The sequence below is a fragment of the Fukomys damarensis genome, unplaced genomic scaffold (assembly GCF_012274545.1).
Source record: "Fukomys damarensis isolate Sample0158 unplaced genomic scaffold, DMR_v1.0_HiC HiC_scaffold_23, whole genome shotgun sequence".
Taxonomy (NCBI): domain Eukaryota; kingdom Metazoa; phylum Chordata; class Mammalia; order Rodentia; family Bathyergidae; genus Fukomys; species Fukomys damarensis.
In genome coordinates, this window is record NW_022900935.1 from 23,323,961 (window position 1) to 23,342,777 (window position 18,817).

Sequence of the window (18,817 nt, forward strand, 5' to 3'; positions counted from 1 at the left end):
CGCCTGATCCCGGGGCAGGAAGCAACCCAGCCCCGGTTCCCCACCCCTTCCTCGCATCTCTCAGCCTGCCTGGCCGGGTTGTTGCGGCCTGACTTGCCTTGGGAGCACCCTGCTTCTTCCTGAAGTCCAGCCTTCGATGACCCCATTCTCTGCCCAACGACCAGTCCACCAACAGGACCCGCACATGTGCCATCTGCGGCAGGGCCAACCTGGAACTAGGGGGACGTTCCAAGGTTCAGAGCTCTCCTCAGTGCTCCTCCGGCCAGGCAAGGCCAAGAGGGTCCAGCTGTGCTTGCTAAGGGCCTCCTGGGGTGGCTCAGCGGACTTAGCGGGAGGGAGCGCTGACCAGTGTTGCCGCCTCTCTCAGCCTATAAAATTGGTTGTGCCTCAGCAGTTAAGAGCTGCCTCCGCTGAGAGACAGATGATAGCATGCAGCAGAGGTGGAGGAAGAATACCAGTGACCTGGGGCTAGAACAGTGAATCACTGGGTAAACTCGCCTTCAAAGCAGTAAAAGAAAAAAAAAAAAAAAAAAAAAAAAAAAAAAAAAAACGAAGCTGGTTGTGGTTGAATGTAGTAGATCTTGAAGGCCAAATGGGGACAGTCTGATTTTATTCTAGAAGCAGAGGAGAACCTGAAGATCTTCAAGAAGGCTATAATCAGGCTTGTATAGTTCATCCAACATTTATTGACAACCTACAATGTCCAAGACTGTATTAAACTCTAGTGACACCTTCCCTGCACTCAGAGCTTAGGTGATGAGTGTACTGCATTAAGACAGGTGAGAGACAACAGCCAGACCTAAGGAGGAAACTGATAGGATCGGCGGAGGCAATGTGGAGATTTCCTCTAGGTGTACTATGCCGCCAGGTATACATTTAATTGTCGGTTCTACACGACCTGGGTCCTGCCTCCACAAACCCACCAACTAGACTGAACTGTTAAACAGTGACTGAACAGTGAAAGGAAACCTCTACCACCAGCAGCTCCTGGAACAGTGCTTTGCATACAGTGATCCAGTAACTGCTGGTGGGATTGGCTGGTATAAATGTAGACAGAATTAGGGAAATCAGAAGAGGTGGTGGCTGGGGGGAATAATATGTGCATAAATGGTGGGATGCAGCTTTGTCCTAGAGTTTAAGTAAGAGGTCAGAGCCAAAATACAGCTCTGACGCAGCCCATTAGTACTTGTCCTTGAAAGGAAATGGTAAAAGAATCCAACTCAAAAGCTCAATCTCTTTAGTATTGTATGCTAAAGCCCTACCTGATGTAGTCCCTACCAGTTCCTTTTATCCTACCTATGTCACTGTCCTGGGTCACAGCCTGAGCATTAACCATCTCCCAAGGATGTCAACATCTTTTGTCATTCTAACCCAACACAAGTCCTTACCCTGGCTCAACACAAGGCACAGTCAGGGTTCTCAGGTAGGTCACTTCCCCTGACTATAAGCTCTCTCAGCAAGACAGAGCCATATTTTAGTCATTTCTGTGTGTCTATCACCTGACAATCAGTTGACCTTCTAGAGTGTGTTAGAGTGAATGAAACAGTGTGAGAAAGAAAAGAGAGTAAAGACAAAGTTTGAAAGTCTTTTCACTTCCCTTCTGAAGAGTATTTATTGAGTCAATCAATATTTATTGAAGGCTTAATGTCTTCCAGGTACACTTAGTGGCCTTAAGGTCATACCTGACTCCAAAGTCCTGAGTTTAAATGTTTAATTTATTTTTTTAAATGTTTTAATGAGTAGCTGTGTAGCTTACGTAACTTGTGGAACCTCTATAAAATGGGAACAATGGTAGTACCTATCCCATAGGCTTACTGTGACAATTAAAGGAGATAAACCAACATTTAATAGGCAAGGTGGGGAAATCACTTAATATATCAAGGTACATTGTGTCAGTGTAACAGATATTTACTAAATACTGTGTGCAAAGCACAGGCTCCACTACAAAGACTATTATTGATGATAAAACTGTCTCCATGGCTGGGGATATAGCTCAGTTGGCAAAGTGCATGCCTGGTAGGCTCAAGGTCCTGAGTTTAATCCCTGGTACTGCCAAAAAACAACAACAACAAAAACAAAACAAAACACTATCCCAGACATCAAACACAATAGTAACAGGTAACTAGCTATACATTTATTCACCTGAACTACATTCATAAATGACCACAAAAAGCCCTCAGACCACATTGACTAATAAATAAATATGTGCAAAGATATTCTGTTCAGTTCTTATCCTGATCCTAAGATAAAACATCTTCCAATACCTGACATAGAACCAAGTCTTACCAAATGTTATCTGCATGGCCCTGGAGTTCCTTCCAAACACAGTCTAGTGGAGAAGACATATAAATGAACAATTACAGTAGCGTGTGATAAATACTGCCCTAGAGACAAACCCAGAGGGTTATGAAAGCATGGGGGCAGGGAGCTGCCTTAACTCAGGGAGGTTAATTCTTTTGTTTTTTGTTTTTGCTGAGACAAAATCTTGCTTTGTAGTTCAGACTGGGCTTAAACTCACTATGTAACCCAGGCTGGCCTCGAATTTGTGGATATTCTCCTGTCTCAGCCTCCCAAGTACTGGGATTACAGGCATGCACCATCATGCCCAGCCCATGAAGGTTAATACTTTAGGGTTTCATAGGAATAATAACCAAGTTGAGCATTAAAAGACACTTTCTAGAAGGTAAGGAAACCACCACCTGTGTGAACTTTACTAGGGTTTTTTGTTGTTGTTGTTTTGGTTTTGTTTTGTTTTTTGAGACAGGGTCTCACTATGTAGTTGAAACTGACCTAGAACTCACTATATAACCCAGGCTGGTCTTGAACTCATAGCAATCCTCCTGCCTCAGCCTCCTGAGTGCTAGGATTACAGGCGTGCACCACCACGGCCGGCTCACTAGATATGGGGGTTTTCTGTTTTGTTTTTTGGTACCGGGGATTGAACTAGGATCCTTGTGCTTTCGAAGCAGGTGGCAGAACCACTAAGCTAAATCCCTAGCCCCTGAACTTTACTAGTTCTATTCCTGTGGTTGAGTTGTTTGTCCTATGTTTTGGCATGAGTGGAGGGAAGCATATATATGAAGGCACAGAAGCAGAAGATGTGACAGGTTGGTATGGATGGCTCCAGCTCAAGTGGCAGATGTGTGAAGGAAGGAAAGGCAGGCAAGGGTCACTTTATGAAGAGTCTTGTAGCCGTGGTCAAAAGTTTGGATTTTATTTGTTTACTTTTTGGTCCTGGCTGCACACTAGAATTTTTTTTGTGTGTGTGTGTGTGTGTGTGTGTGTGTGTGTGTTTTACTGGGAATTAAACCCAGGGCAAGCACTCTACCTCCCAAACCATGCGAAACAGGGTCTCACTAACTCACCCTGACTGGCCTCCAACACTCGGGGAGATTTTAAAGTATTAGAGATGCCAGCCTTGGTGGCACATGTGGTAATCCCAGCACTTGGATGGCTGAGGCAGGAGGATTGCCATGAGTTTGAGGCCAGCCTGGATTACAGAGTAAACTCTACAGAATGAAAACTTCCCTTTAGCCAGAAAGTGAGGCACTGGCTGACCATGAGGGATAGTAGGGAAATGGCAAGTCTGGCGTAGCTGACAGCAGGCAGTGGGCAGGCTGAGCAGAGATCATGGCTCCACTTCTGGGGCCATGAGGAGTAATGTTTTCCACCAGTGCAGGGGGAGGGGTAGGACAGCAGAAGTAGAAGTTTGAAGTCTGTAGGAAAGCTAGGTGAAGGCCTTGGAGGTAAGAGTTTAGGGAAGGCTAGGTAGAAAGGAAACCAAACAAGGTAGGCTGACAAACCTAGAGAAAATGAAACCACAGGCTTCATAAGGAAGACAGCCCTGTAAACTGGGGAAAGAATGTCCAGTCCAACAGCTAAGATTCTACCTCCTTCCTGGAGCCTTCCTGATTCATAGGAAGTGAGGTGAACTTCCCCTGGGTCCCACCCTGTCTGAGTCACTCTTCACTCACTGTTCTCCACCGGGCCCCATCTTTTCCCTAGAAGATAAACCAGTAATGTCTTCCTCCAAAGGTCTGGCCTGAGAGCTACCACATGCATGAACTCCACTAACTTGAGTCCCATGATTGTTTGAGGCTCTGTGATTCAGCACAAAAATTACATGTTAGTGAGACCAGAAACAGCAGTGAGGAAGGAATGAAAAAAGGTATGTTTGCATTTTTAAGAGTGAGTGGAACAGTGAGGAAATAAGAGTATGCAACCCACAGGGCAGTTAGCTATGAGCAACAGGAAGTGAGGGTCTCTGGTAAAGGGCAACAGGAGTGGCAGGGAGAGACAGGCAGCCTGCTGGGGGCTGTGTCAAGCTTCTCCCTACCAACCTTTAAAGACAAAGGGCATTTCCTATACTGTACCCAGAGGAGCTGATGAGAGGGTTGAAATAGGGAGCACAGACGAGCCAAGACAAGGTCAAAGGTTTGCCAGTTAATCATCCTGCCCATCTCTGGGCCTCAGCTAACTAGCTGGTGTCCTCTTCCTGAAACCTGCTGAAGGGACTGGACCTGGAAAGACATATGGTTCCCAGGAGACTGCATGCATGTGCTCATCTGGAAGAATGAGGAACAAGACCTGATCTATGCTTGGGTGGCCAGAGCCACTCACGATAGGTGATCACTTAGTGTCTGCTGGACTGCAGAAATGCAGGAAGGGGGAAAGAGTGTGCTAGAACATGCAGGAAGAGCCTAGAAAGAAAAATGGGAGGCTTTTCTTAGGGAACAAGCTCAAGCAGGCGATCAGGATGAAGCAAAGAGAGTTAGCAAGATATAGAAGATATGTGAGAAGGGTCAAGAAGGGGAAAGAGGAGCCTATTCTACTCAGTATTTTCTCTGGCAAGCATGAAGTTAGCTGCTTTCCATATGTGCTCATGGCTGAGTTGTGTAAGGTCAGTATTTTTTTTTTTTTTAATACAGGGTCTCACTGTGTAGTTCAGGCTGGACTTGAATTCACGATGTAGCCCCCTGCCAGCCTCAAACATGCAGTGATCCTCCTGCCTTAGCCTCACAAGTGCCGGGAATAACAGGCGTGCACCACTATGCCAGGCTTGAAAGTCAGTACTATTATCAATTCTTAGCAGATGAAAAAAATGACAGGTCAAAGCATTTGCTGAAGGTCACAAAGCAAGCAAGGTGGTGGCAAAAAACATTTTAGGCTGAGGTAAATTCATGGACAAATGTTTGGACCCAGAAAGGCACAGGACAGGCATAGGGAACTACAAAGAATTCAGTTCATCTACATGATAGGTGAAGGAAAGATTTTCATATAATAGGTCAAAAAGTAGGTTGGCCCAGAATCATGAAGTGTTTTGTCTTTCTGAGACAGGGTCTCGCTATGTAGTTTGAGGTGGCATTGAACTTACTATGTAGCCAAAACTGGCTTCAAACTCACTATGATACTCTTGCCTCACCCTCCTGAGTAGTAGGATTACAGGTGTGCACCACCATGCCTGGCTGAGTGTTTTGAATTTTTTTAAATGAGGGATTTAGTTTGTATAGGCATGTCCCTGAAGATTTTTGAGTGGTCTGATATAATCTTCTATGTGCTTTGAAAGACAAGCCTGACAACAGATATTCCTCATTTAATGACCTACTTGTTTAATGACTGTTTAGACTTATAACCCACTGCTCGGACTTCTGACCTGTCTTATTTTTTATACAGTTCTGTACATCTTGTTTATAGAGCCTCAATGTCTTTTTTTGGTACAGTGTATCTTGTTTATATAGTACTATAATTTTTGAATGTACAGTACTATAGTTTTATGTTTGGTTATACATTATAGTACAATATGTCAGAGTTATACAAATAAAAGCAACAGAGTTTCTTTTGGCCATTCCTTTATTCTGAATATTGCAAGGTACATACTATATACAATTCCTCATTTAGCGACCAATTCACCTAGCTGCAGGACCTTAACTTAGATGGTAAACAAGGAATGTCTGCATTGTCAAGATGAAAGGAGAGGAGGGGACGGAGGCCAGCTAGAGACCCAGTCAGAGACACAGATATGACACAAAGCCTAACCTAGATCAATGGTGGGGAGAAGGAAAAAGAGCCAGAGCAGAGACAGGGCCTAGAACTGACACAATGTTGGCAAGTTGGATAACTCAGGTGGAGTGAATGGAAAAAAGTGAATGCAGTTTGGGACATCCTGAGTTTGACATGAGATCTCACATTAGGCAGGCAATTTGGAAAACAGTGCTATAAGTGCAGGAGGAAAGATGAGAATCCAGAAGAAAAAAAAATCACAGATAAAGCACACTGTCGTAGCTCTAGTTTGGATTGTGTTCTGACACTTTCCCAGCTTCTTGCTTTCATTTCCTTTAAGGAATTCCTCCCCAAGTCCACTGGCTCATTAATCCTGGTGTCTTCATCCGCTCCCCTCCAGTCCAGGCTCCTAATGGCATTTACCATAATCCAAGCTAATCCAGAGTTTTTCCAGGATGTTTTTGTGCATGTGCACATCTGTGGTAATGGGGATTGAACCCAGAGTTTCATGCATGCTAAGCAAGTGCTGTGCAACTGAACTACACACCTCTGGCCCCCTTTTATTTTTGTTTTGAGGTAAGATTTCATAAAGTTGCCTAAACTGGCCCAAACTTACAATCCTGCTGCCTCAGCCTCTGAGTAGCTGGGATTACAGGTGTGTGCCATTGCATCTGGCTCAGGGTTCTTCCATGAGACAATCTATGATGATGTAACATAGAGAAATGCAGGGACAAACAGCTCAGATATTTGAACCCCTGAGCCCATCCAACACCACCCATACAACCCAGATAAAATCAGTGCTCGTTCTCCTCTCTCTCTCTCTCTCTCTCTCTCTCTCTCTGCTAGCTTCATTATATTATGTGGCAATTAAAACAGCTAATCTACTATCAGATAAAAATTATTTCTCAGGAGAATAAACACAAGAATAACACTTGCACTTTATCCTACAGAACACTGACAGCTACTTAAAAGTTTAAATTTAATTTTAAATATGCTGGGTTACAAGTCTCCTTTGAGGTTGGTACTATAATCCCATTGCACAGAGGTGGCAAGCTTCTTAGAAAATGTGAGGTTCTTAGAAGTGAAGTTAGTTGCCTAAGGTTAAACAATGAGTAAGTGACCAGGCCAGGATTTGAACTTATAAAAAATAAACTGTAATAGAATTATGAGTGTTATCATAGAAGTGAATAAAGATGAACAGTCAAATGTACAGGAGGAGGTGGTAAGAACTTTATAGGAGTGACATTTGAATTGGAAGAATGAATTTCTACCAGATGCATAAGGAGGTGACAGCAGGAAAGAGAAACAGATATTCCAAGTGGGCAGAGCATGGAACGCCTAGGGGGAAAGGCAGCACCTGGCCAAGGGTAACTCCTTATGGCTACAGCTGAGAACACATACAGGACAGTGGTGAGAATTTGGAGCACACACTAAAACAAGGTCTGAAGGGACCGGTGGTGAGCACGAACCGAATGGAGGCAAGCTTAAGAACTAAGGAACTCTAGCCGGGGATTTGGCTCAGTGGTTCCGCTGCCTGCCTCGCAAGCACAAGGCCCTGAGTTCGATCTCCGGTACCACAAAAAAAAAAAAAAAAAAAAAAAAAAAAAAAAAAAAAAAAAAAAAAAAAAAAAAAAAAAACTAGATTCAAGATTGATTCATCATGTTCGTCCAAAAAGGTTCCAGTGCCTGCTCTGCACTAGTTGCCAGATAAAGAGTGAGGAATGAAACTGGCACAAGAGGTGAAACGCTGGAACAGGGGAGCTGCGTAAGGAAGGAAAGGTTGCAAAATCTTAGAGGAGTCAATCATTTATTTAAATAACTGATAGCAAATTTCTAGCTGCCATCCTACGGATGACTGATGTGTACTGAGCTTTTCTTATTGTCAGGTAATCTCTATATATTAACCTGCTTAAAAACTCACAGCAACCCTATGAAATAGCCGTTATCATCATCCACAGGAATAAGGAAATGGAAGCAGAGATAACTAACTTGCCCAAGGGCACACAGTGGTGGGGACTAGGAGTTGAACCCAAGAAATCTGGCACTAGAGCCTGCTCTTTCAACCAAAATGGTGTTCTATATTACTCCTCCAAAGTAAAATCATAATAAAAATAATAATAGTAGCACCACTATTGGCAGCGTTTATGATATACCAGACACACACTTTATCTTGCCAACAATCACATAGTTCTCAGGTGGAAGAACTGTAATTCAAACTCTTGACGGCTCAGGGTGCTTGAACCTGCAGGACAGTAATGTGTGGCGGAAGCTAGAGTAAGTCTGTACACAACACCAAAATGGGACATAAAGGAGGAGTTAATTGACTTTTCCTGCTGGGAGTAGTATTGGGTTTTGGAGAGACAGGAATGTTAGCTTCACAGAGGGAGACTTACTTGTGAGCTGAATTTTCAACAATGATTAGGTATTCATCAGACAGAAAAGAGCAAAGTAGAGGAACAGTGGAGATAAAGGAATGAAGGTTTGAAAGAGCCTATTACATTCAGGAAAACTGTAAGCAGTCTGGATGGCTTTTGGAATTAAGTAGGTGGCAAGACAATAGAGGAGATAAATCAGGAGGAGGCAGGGGGCCAGATCATAGAAACTTATTTGCCTTTCCTGGAAATCTGAGTTATTTAAAGTACTTTTCCAGTGAAGTAAATGTAATGGCAAAAATAAAACAAATAAATATAACTATAATGGCTCCAAGGAATCTGCTGGCTTAGTTTGAGGCTATTCAGACCTGCAGGAATTCTTTGAAGTCTATTTCCTCTCCATAATGCATATGTGTATGCTAAATTTGCATTCCATTTTAAATTACTTGCCCTCAGGTAAAATGAACATTCTAGGGCGGATTTTATCATGTGACTCTCAGTATCACTGGCACACTGTCCTGACAAATCTACCAGGTATGTGGACCCCAGTTTGAAAAATATGAGGAATGAACTATCAAAAGGATTTTAATGAAGGGAGTAATGTGGTCAGACATGCAGTTTAGAAAGAGCTGCCAAGGGGCCAGGGATTTAGCTTAGTGGTGCCACTGCCTCCCTCACAAGTGGAAGGTCCTACATTTGATCCCTGGTACAAAAAAAAAAGCTGTCAAGCTACAATCCTTAGAACCTAAGGTAGGAAGTCTAAACAAATTTTTTATTGAAAAAACCCCAAATCCTAAACTGAAGGACAGGATAGATGGATACCGGGGAGACAAACTGATAGGATTTTGTATCACATTGGTCTTAGGGGATAGCTGGGAATATGGAAGGGAATAGTATAGGATGGTTCCCGTAGTCCTGGCTTAAGTGATGTTCAGGAAAAGTAGAAGAGAAATAGGCAGGAGGAAAGGGTGACATTTGGATACGCAGAACCTGAAGTACATGTGCATTACACAGGTAGGGACACCCAATGGAAATGTGCAGCTTAGAAAAGAGGTCTGGGCTGAAAATAAAACTTGCGTATGTGTATGAAGGTGGTTGTCACAGAGACATCAAGGTAGCATAAGATGAAAAGAGGGTTAAGGACAAGAACTAGACTCGAGTATAGCAACACTGAAGTAGCGGGCAGAAATGCAGAAGTCCAAAAGCTGCAGAGGACAAATGGGCAGAGTGGGAGAACAAGAGAATTTGTACATCAGAAACAAGAGAGGGAAAGGAGACTTTAAAGAAATGGTCAGCACTGTTAAATGCTATGGAGAGACTAATAGAAAAATTTAAAAAGCTCTGGGATTTAGCCATAGGTCAGCCATATTTCTTATAGTTTCAGAGGAATGGTGGAAACAGAAGCCTAATTACAGGGGCTGAAAAGGGAATGGGAAGTAGACAAGATGGTGGTATGGGATCCTTAATTCAAGAACGTTCCTATGAATCAGACAGGGGACACACAGGGTCAAGAAGGATTTTTAACATGGAAGAGAGACTAAAACATTAACTCAGGCCATGAAGATAGGTGTAGCCCAGAGAAATTAGCAAAATGAACAAATGATGGTCTATGTGTGGGGTAGGGGAAGAACTTAATGAAGAATCAAAATAACCACACATTATAGAGAATTAGGGTGAAGGCGAAGGAAGGCACTGGAGTTGCATGCAGAAAGAAAAGGAATTGCCTTGGATACTTTATATTTGATCCAGCAAGATAGGTTACTGACTGTCATACAGAAAAAGTATAAATTTGTGCCTCTTCTGTTCTGGTTTTTGTTTTGTTTTCTCGGTTCCAGGGATCGAACTCAGGACCTTAAACTTGAGGCAGGAGCGGCGGCGCTGAGCTAAATTCTCAGCCCAATTTGTGCCTATTCTGGAGGAGTCTGTACAAACATCTTGTCCAGGAAAGAGATGTCTGGGATTGAGAAGGTGGCTTCTGATATCCACATGCCTCTAGTAATTTACTACCTCTTTGCTGAATCCACACCAGAGAATGAGGTGAAAGCTAGAACAATGTTAGGGAAGTGGTCTAGAGGGGTGTTGGTGGTAGGTAACCAAGGGAACTTTGGAAACAGTCTGTACTTAGGCGTTATTCTAGGAAAACATTGGCTTGTCTATATGACATGGCCCTGCAGTATGGAAAATAAAACAAAAATGCATGGGGATAAGCAGGATTGGGAATGACTGCCAGAGATCGAGCTGGAACAGTCCCTGGGATCCCCCAAGGGGGAAACCTGAGACACAGGGAAGTCAGGAGCCTTGTCCACATTGTGTGTGGAGAAGCTGCTCTGTCCAACAGTGGCTGACAACCTGAAAGCATGTGATGCATTGAGAGAGCAGCCTCAGTGACAGGGAGTTCAAGAACAAGAACATGAGTTAGAAGACAGGAAGCCTGTCCTCTCTGTTGGAAATGATGAAGTTCCATGGCCATGTCAGATGGGTCGTTTGCCTTCTGTTCTAATCAGGAAGCTGTCTGCAGGCTGGCAAATCCTTTTCAAGTGCTAGCCCATGTGTGTTCAAGACTTCCAGGCAACAGTCACATCAAGCATCCGTAAGTAGACACTAAACCCTCAGTGTCTGAGGACTGACCAGAAAAGGATTACAGTTCCTGCCCTATTCCTACTACTGCAAAACTACCAAAGGCATCCCCCCATATCTAAAACAAATGGAAGAAAATAGTCACTCCTTAGTAGTCCCTCTGGACAGTCATCAGGAGCTGACCAAGTGGGCGTTTGGAAGGATTCAGCCTCCGTTCTGCCTGGTGCTGGGATTAGCTCACACAGCCCCTGTGTCCACAGGACACAGTGAATACATTGTCAGTAAGGAGGATTATTCTGCACAAGAAACTCAAACAAAGGGAGAGGTTGTTTCCAGCTGCCTGGGGGAGGTGGGAAGGGGGTGGGAAAAGGGCCTTGCTCTGGGGCATTCCTGCAGAGTTCACCCTCTTCCCTTTAGCAATCACATCCCCTCCAGCTAAGGCCTAATGCTGTTACTCATTATGGAGCTAGAAGGGACACTTGGCTACAACCTATCTAACTTAGCTCTTCCAAAAAAAACATATGGTTGAGTAAGGTGAGCTAATAAATAGGGCAGCAATGCACATAAGAAGAGGATGAGGTAAGCTGGGCAATGAGCAAAGGCATGTGCAGCCATGATTAAATACCAACCTCAGGGAAGATTACAGAAGAAATCCTAAGCAATCGGCGCTAAGCTGACACTGATCTGACAAGCTTTTACCTTCAGAGGGGTGAACTGTGTTTGAGGTTTCACAGCTCTGCTTTTCTCCATCCAGAACAAAATCTGAGAGAATCTCTTTCTCCAGAGGCCAAAGGTAGGAGAGAACACAATCTCCAAACAGAATGGGGAAGTCAGGAAGAGGCACACTGCCGGTGTAGGGCAAGAATAACCTTTTTACATATCCACTATCTGAGTAGGTCATGTCTTCTTCAAAGGAAACGCCATAAACATCTCCTCCCAAGGGACTGAGTGCTAGGGGTGGGAGTTACATTCTCTCCACTGAGGTTTTATGGGCCCCAAGGTGGGAGATGCAAGAGGTCTGTGTACCCAGGGGTGGTTTTTCTGAGGTAGGGTGGAAATGAGAGCATATGCAGAGTAACAAATATTGAAGCATAAGCATCCCTGGTATTAAAAGTGTTTGCTTGAATGCGTAAGATGTAGGTGATGTCCTGGATTTGTTCCTGTTGGGGAAAGATATTCCTGGTCCCAGAAGACAGAGTCCATTTCAATAGTATATTGGGAATGAGGTCAGTATCAGGCAGGGAAAACAAAGAAACTTTGGGTAGAGCAAAGAACAGCAGTCACCAAAAGCTACTAGAGCGGTTTCAGAGAACTACAGCTGGGGCTCTACCCAATATCCCCGGTTAGCTCTGACATTTCCAGTTGGGAAGGGAAAAGGCGAGAAGTTAACACCGAAATGGGCTGCTGGGTCTGACTATTTAAGCAGGGGACGATGTGGTGCTGTCTTGGGGCTTGTGACAGGACACCCCTGCTGCAGTGTATTGTAATCAGAGCTTTGTGAAACACCATCCTGGCCTCGATGGGACAGAAGTGGCGGTAACAAATATCTGGGATCACTTTTCCAAGCCTCTGCTGCCACAGCCTGGCAGAATACTGCCTAATATGGAGCAAAAGCCAAAGTACCAATGTGTAACAGAAGAGAACAGAAAAGACGCAGCTTTAAAGCATAAGTTGGAAGGAAATCTCAGGCTTTCTAGGTCAAAGCTCATTAAAAATAAGGAAACATTATATGGAGAATAAATCAGAATTGCCTTGAAGCACCAATGAAAGTGTTTCTCATCCCTGTATTAGCTCTGTCATAAATTGCTGTGAGACAACCCTGAGCCAGTGAATAGCGATTTAAATAACTTTATTTAATAAAGAAATTTTTAGGTACACTTCTGCTGACTCAACCCCTGCCCACACCTACAGTGGAGTATTGAGACAGGTACTGTCCAGCCACTCTGCTCTTCAACCTTATAAGAGTAGGCCACCTCTCCTATCATGTATCTGACTCTTATCTGAGCCATAGGCTTAGTGAAATAGAGGAAAGCCATCCTGATTACAGTGGAGGAACTAACCACTATTATGAGGACAACTAAACCCCAATAAAAGACAATATTAAGTGCAGTTTTCTGCTGCCCCCAAATTAAGAAAAATAAGCCCAGAGGAAAAAGGGGCTTTACATATGCTACAGAAAAGCCTTTCTCATACAGTTCTGCCTGGCAGAGCCACTGCCTGAGAAAGTGCCCAACTACTGGCCCCTTCACATTTTCCTTCATGTGTAAGGGTGGGATAAAGGATGGGGACTTTTACCTAGGGAAGTGTGAACTGGTTTCCAGAGGACGGACCGGAGTGCAGGCCCAGCTCTAAGTGGATGTTTAACCTGGTCCAGAAGTCTCCTCCTGCAGCTTAGAGGGACAGCAGGATGAAACCTGGGCAGGAGGGTCTAAAGAAACAATGTCCCACCAGGGATATACCAGCTGCTAGTTTCTGGCAGCACAAAATAAGCATAGACTTATTTGATCCTGTGCCCATCAGCTAACCATTAGCATTGAGCAGTATACAATCAGGGTAAGTTTTGGACTGTGGAGGGCAAGGTGGAGAAGTGGCTACAGAAACTTTCTTTTATTGAATGTCTATTACTTCATATGCTGTGCTAAGTGTTTTACATTCATTTTCTCATTTCAATCCTCACAACAACCCTATGAGGTAGGTATTGCCACCATTTACAAATGAGAAAACAGGCTCACAAAACTCAGAAAAATTAGGCCACTTTCCCAAGGTCAGAAAGCTAGTCACTGGTGGAGCTGGGATCTGTCTGTTGCTGAAAGCCATATTCTTTTTACTGTACCCATGTAGGTGAGCCTTGAGCAAGGACAATTTCACTGCCCAACTCTGCCAAGGTCACCTAGGAGGCTGCCATTGACACTCACCGCTGATATGGATGCATTGAGGCAGACTTGATGTTGGTTTTTATTCCACTTGGCATTTTGCCTACAAGAAACACAAAGAAAGAACACCTGAAGCAAAGCAAACATTTTGACAATATATTAGAAATGTGGCCTCCTCTGTTTTCACCTCCTGTATCGTTTCTCATCTCAAAATCTCTCTGGCATGCAACCCTGTTTGGCAGAACACATGGTTCTTCCTCTAGCTCCCCCATAAAAGTGTTTAGGAGGAAAAGGGTGATCTGGGAGACGAGTAGGAGTCAGAAGATTCCCCAGCGTGTTTTTCTGCTCATCTACTCCCCAAAAGACAGCTAAACTTGTGTGACCCCCCTGTTCAGGGTCACAGGTAAGAGAGTATTATGTTTTCTGTTGGGTTTTTGTTTTTGCGGTACTGGAGATTGCACCCAGGGCCTTGTACATGCTAGGCAAGAGCTCTATGATGGAGCCACATTTCTGGCACCTGTTCTCTCGTTTTAGTTGTCCTTTCCTAGATGACTTTGAAGAAATAGCTCTTCTGGCTGCCTGCATATAAACTCCTCCAAATTGTTTTCATAATTACTAAAAGTGGGCACAAAAAAAAAGGCAGGATGCCAGAAGCAACAAACAGGATACAAAGAATACATGTAAGGCTGGGACACTGTCTGCTTGTTAATTCCTGATACACCTAGGAGAGTGTTTTATGACCACTGAACTCTACCCACAAAGAAACACCGACCACACACCTAAACCAGAGCAAATGGGAGTGGAACAGTTGAGACAGAAGTCTGAGATGGGGGTGGGAGAGCAACTGTTTTGGTTTTTTTGTTTGGTTGGTTTTTACTTTTTTTAGCCCAGGTTAGCCTTGAACTCATGGCAATCCTCCTGCCTCAGCCTCCAGAAGGTTGGGATTACAGACATGCATCACCATACCTGGCCTAAGAGCAGTTTCTTTTTTTTGGTACCGGGGATCGAACTCGGGACCTTGTGCTTGAATCACCAGCCCTAAGAGTAATTTCTTTTATTCAAAACTTTTCCTCTCTAGTACCTGTTGCAAAGTCTCAGATGAGATTCTTCTTTACTGCTGAAAATCGTTTTCTAAGCCATAATGCAAAGGAGAAAAGGAGACATCTCCAGGTCTAGGGTGCTGGAGACCCAGATAATCCAGCTTGTTTACACTTCTCTGCTCAAAATCAGCTGCATTTCAACTTGTCACCTTACCTGGTTGACCTGCTTGAGCCATCTGCACCCCACTGAGCATTGGCTGTTGCTGGCTTGGAGTTCCTGCCATCTGTACTTGCTGTAGTCCAGAAGTTCCTGCAAGAATTGTCCCAGCTCCTGGCTGGCTGGGCTGGCCTGGCCCACTGCTTCCTGAAGGTCTCCAATTAGACAGCCCTTTCCCAAAGGCAACAGCTGCCACCAAGGCATTGGTGTCTGCAGGGTTAAAGGTCTGTTTGTTTGGCCGAAGACCTGAAGAAAACGTAGAGACCCTTTAGTACATGTCTGGCCCTCGACTGAACCCAACAGCTGGAGGACCAGTGATAATTGCCAAGACTTGGAGTTCTAACTTCAGCAGCAGCCAGGCTCCCTCATACCCCACAGGAAGAGCCAGAAAACCCTGAAGTCCATTTCTGTATTCTCCCTTTGCACTTTGTCCATTTCTTCTACCTGTTCCAGGGCTGGCATTAAATATAAAAGGTTAACAGTATGGATGGAAACCCTTTCCTAAGCATTCATTCTTGTGCCTTTACTTCACTACCTACCCAAACCACCATTACTATTCCAGAGATCTTGTACACCTCTCTCTGTTTTGCCACCAACTGGTTCCTACCTCCACTCTCTGATTCTCGCTCCTCTTTGCTGATTTTCTCCAGAAGGTTTGAGCACATTTTATTCAAGCTCTGGATCTGCTTCTAAAACACATACAAATTCATGCAGTGATTAGGATGGCAGAATGTGATTATGGAGAAGTTTCTTCCTTTGTCCTTACAGAGGCAGCTGAGGTGTAAGCAACTATACATCCCTACTACACAGGAGTAGCAATGTCTTGCTTCTCAAAATGGGACGGGGATGGGGCAACAGGGCAGGGACTGGGTCCAACCTGAGCTGCATCAGCACCAATGCGGGCAGCATCTGTTGTCAGTTGCTTCTCCTGCTCTTCAACTTCAGGGTCAGGCTTGGTTCTCAGATGGTCAGGGACCACTTCGTGGCTGAAAACAGGCACTCGTCCTTCAGTCTGCCGCTGTAACACAGATCTTAGTGGATCCTACTACGCCTTCCAAGAAAATCCAGACACTTTATTTCCAGACATAACCTTAGCATAACATCTAGCAACCCAAGACACAATGCCCTTCACCTCATCTGTGATTTCTGTCTTCTCACATGCTTATTTTGAACATGACAAAAATTAAACTCCCCCTTCTCTCTCCAACATTTTCATCAAAAACTGGAAGAATAAGGTCACAAAAGGACTTCTTTCTAAGACAGATAATGGAAGAGAACGGTGCTTGTCTTGGTGACACAGGCCTAAGGGTTTTTACAGTACTTTTGGGGAGTGGCTCCCCCACTTCCAGAAGGACAAAAACCAAAGCCTCCAAAATGCAGTCCTTGCTTTTTACTGTCACACATGACCCTACATTTAGAACTTCTGGAATACCTGATCAACAACTGTGCTTTAGACTTTTACCTAAAAACTTATTTCTCAAGTTGTAACCTTTTCTCTTCTTACCATGAGATCTTCATCTCGGTCTGGGGACAACACCAGAGGGATAATGACCTGGTTACGGAACAGTGGTGTCTTCTCATGCTTCAAGACTTTGTTCAAAGTGTTCAACTGTCCAGACAGCAATGCAAAGCTATCCAGGACAGAGGGCCTGCAGGTGGTAAGAAGGTGTCAGAATGTCCCACTCCTTCCATGTAAAGTAATCTCTAAGAGATCTCCAAGGTAAAACTACCCAAACTCACCCCTAAGACTTACAGCACTACAACTAGCCTAACAAGAGCCAGACTAGCTAACTGGGATGATAGGGTTGGGAATGAGGGATACACTTTCAGTTTCTGACACAGAAGGCAGGTCACTGTTCGAATGGGGTGAGGAACAATGACAAAATAGGATCCATGACTACATTGTTACAATTGAAAACTCAGAAATTAGCTTCCTTTCTGGCCTAGAAACAATAGCCATCATTATAGAATAGGCTGGAACTAAGACAGCCACACCTGTGGAAAGAGATCCAGCAAGAAGGACCTCCTTGCCAGAGAAGTTAAAGGCTAAGATTTAAAAGCTAGAAACAATCTGGGTTGAGAAGCTGGACACTTCTCTACTTCCTTGTCATGGCAGCCCTAATCATATTTCACCTATCAAATGTTGGGCAACTCGGCCCTTTCCAAATCAACAATGTCTGCAACAGATAAACAATTACATCAATAGAGATGTACCATCCATGAGGAGGTCTGGACCTACCCCCCCCCACGCCCCTTGCCCTGGAAACCCTTACCAGGTCAACCGGTCGTACTCGTTCTCCAACTTATAAATGAAACTCCCCAGTGAGTTCTTCAGATCAGCCACTTGACTCAGCAGTGCATCTAATGATGCCTCAAGCTGCTTCTCCTCCCTCTGCACCAATAGGAACCGGTTGGTTACCCAAACAGATGCAAACAGATACATACCAAAGAAAGAAACAAGTTAAGTTGTTTTCTATCTTTGCTATTTGAGTTATAGACAGCATTAACCTTAAACTTTCAACTTGTTCACCTGACCTCAAGTCCTACTAACAGATTCCTTCTCTTATCACCTCCTAATTCCTGTGTGTTTTTCTCTGGGTCATCCTACTCCCCCTCACTGAGAAATTTTCACCAGACTTAATGCTTTGAGTTCATTATCTTATGGACACTTCTCTAGCATGTTGCAAGTAGTCTTCCTCTGCCTTAGAGTCTACCTTGACAGCCTGGAGAATCTTGTCAACACACACTCTCTGGAAAATCTGCCTGTGGATGAAGCTTTCTCTGAATACCGTCTCAGCACTCTCCCTGCCTGTCCCTTCAGCTCTTCACTTATCCTTAGCTTTTGATGTTTCAACCCTCTTCTTGCTGACTTAATAAGCACTCGTTTATTTCTGTATTCCTGGGCCTCTTTCATAAGCTCCACTTATCTGTAAATATTTGATTGAGAAGCTACCAGATGCAAGAAGCTAACTGACAAATGAAAAACAAGACCAAGAAAATCTGCGCATGTTTCTGTGCACTAGGCAAAACTATATCAAATGCTAGACGTCTGCAAAGCATTTCCTTCCCCTCACCTGCGGTACCCCGTCTTACTACATTTCTTCCCTCTTAACAACTACTCGGCTCAGACTGGGCAGAATGGTTCAAAACCGTCTTGCAAACTTTACTATGCGCCTGACAGGGGTTTGATCCTGGGCTCTACCCACCCCTTCGGACAATAAACAATTTAGCTTTCGGCCTCCGTGGCCTGCAATTTGCAATTTCTTTAGCTCCCGGGCTTCTCTCCAATTACGGATCCCCAACTACAACCGCATCCAACAGCCTAGCTCCGGGTCTGAGAGAGCCCCACCACTTTCTTGAGCCGTCTTTTCTTCGCCTGCATCTCAGCTTTCTCACATGACAACTGGATCCATTCTCACACGCAAGCAAGTCTGTGCTGCCTTCTTCATCTCGACTTAGACGAGACTATCCCTCTCCTATCACCCGGGTTCAACCACCTCTCATCTGCGCCTCTCGCGGTCCAGCTGACCTCGCCTCTTTCTTCCCATTCTGCTTTCCCTCAAAGCTGTGGGCTCTGCAACGACTCAATCGTCTTAGCCAGCCCACTCTCGGTCCCGATTCCCGAAGCTAACTAGCTGCCACTAGGCCCAAGAAGATTCTCACCTGCATTGCAGTGGCTTTGGCTGCCACGATGAATTCCTCTTCCGGTTCTCCAGTCACCTGGGCCCGCTGAGGGTG

The 18,817-nt window shown here is 44.4% G+C and overlaps 1 protein-coding gene across 2 annotated transcripts; it reads right to left on the bottom strand.

The window, feature by feature from the left end:
• Positions 1-7,624: 7,624 nt before the first annotated feature.
• Med8 (mediator complex subunit 8) lies at positions 7,625-18,732 on the bottom strand. Of its 2 annotated transcripts, XM_033767478.1 has the most exons (8): positions 18,429-18,732; positions 17,353-17,471; positions 16,584-16,728; positions 15,957-16,097; positions 15,687-15,768; positions 15,077-15,325; positions 13,865-13,925; positions 7,625-13,377 (listed from the first exon to the last, which is right to left on the bottom strand). In XM_033767478.1, the coding sequence occupies exons 1-8, from the start codon at positions 18,459-18,461 to the stop codon at positions 13,341-13,343; spliced, it is 867 nt and encodes a 288-aa protein (XP_033623369.1). In that variant the 5' UTR covers positions 18,462-18,732; the 3' UTR covers positions 7,625-13,340. The 2 variants fall into 2 exon arrangements, with proteins under 2 accessions (XP_033623369.1, XP_033623371.1); XM_033767480.1 differs by having other exon boundaries at positions 7,625-13,925.
• Between the last annotated feature and the right edge of the window lie 85 nt (positions 18,733-18,817).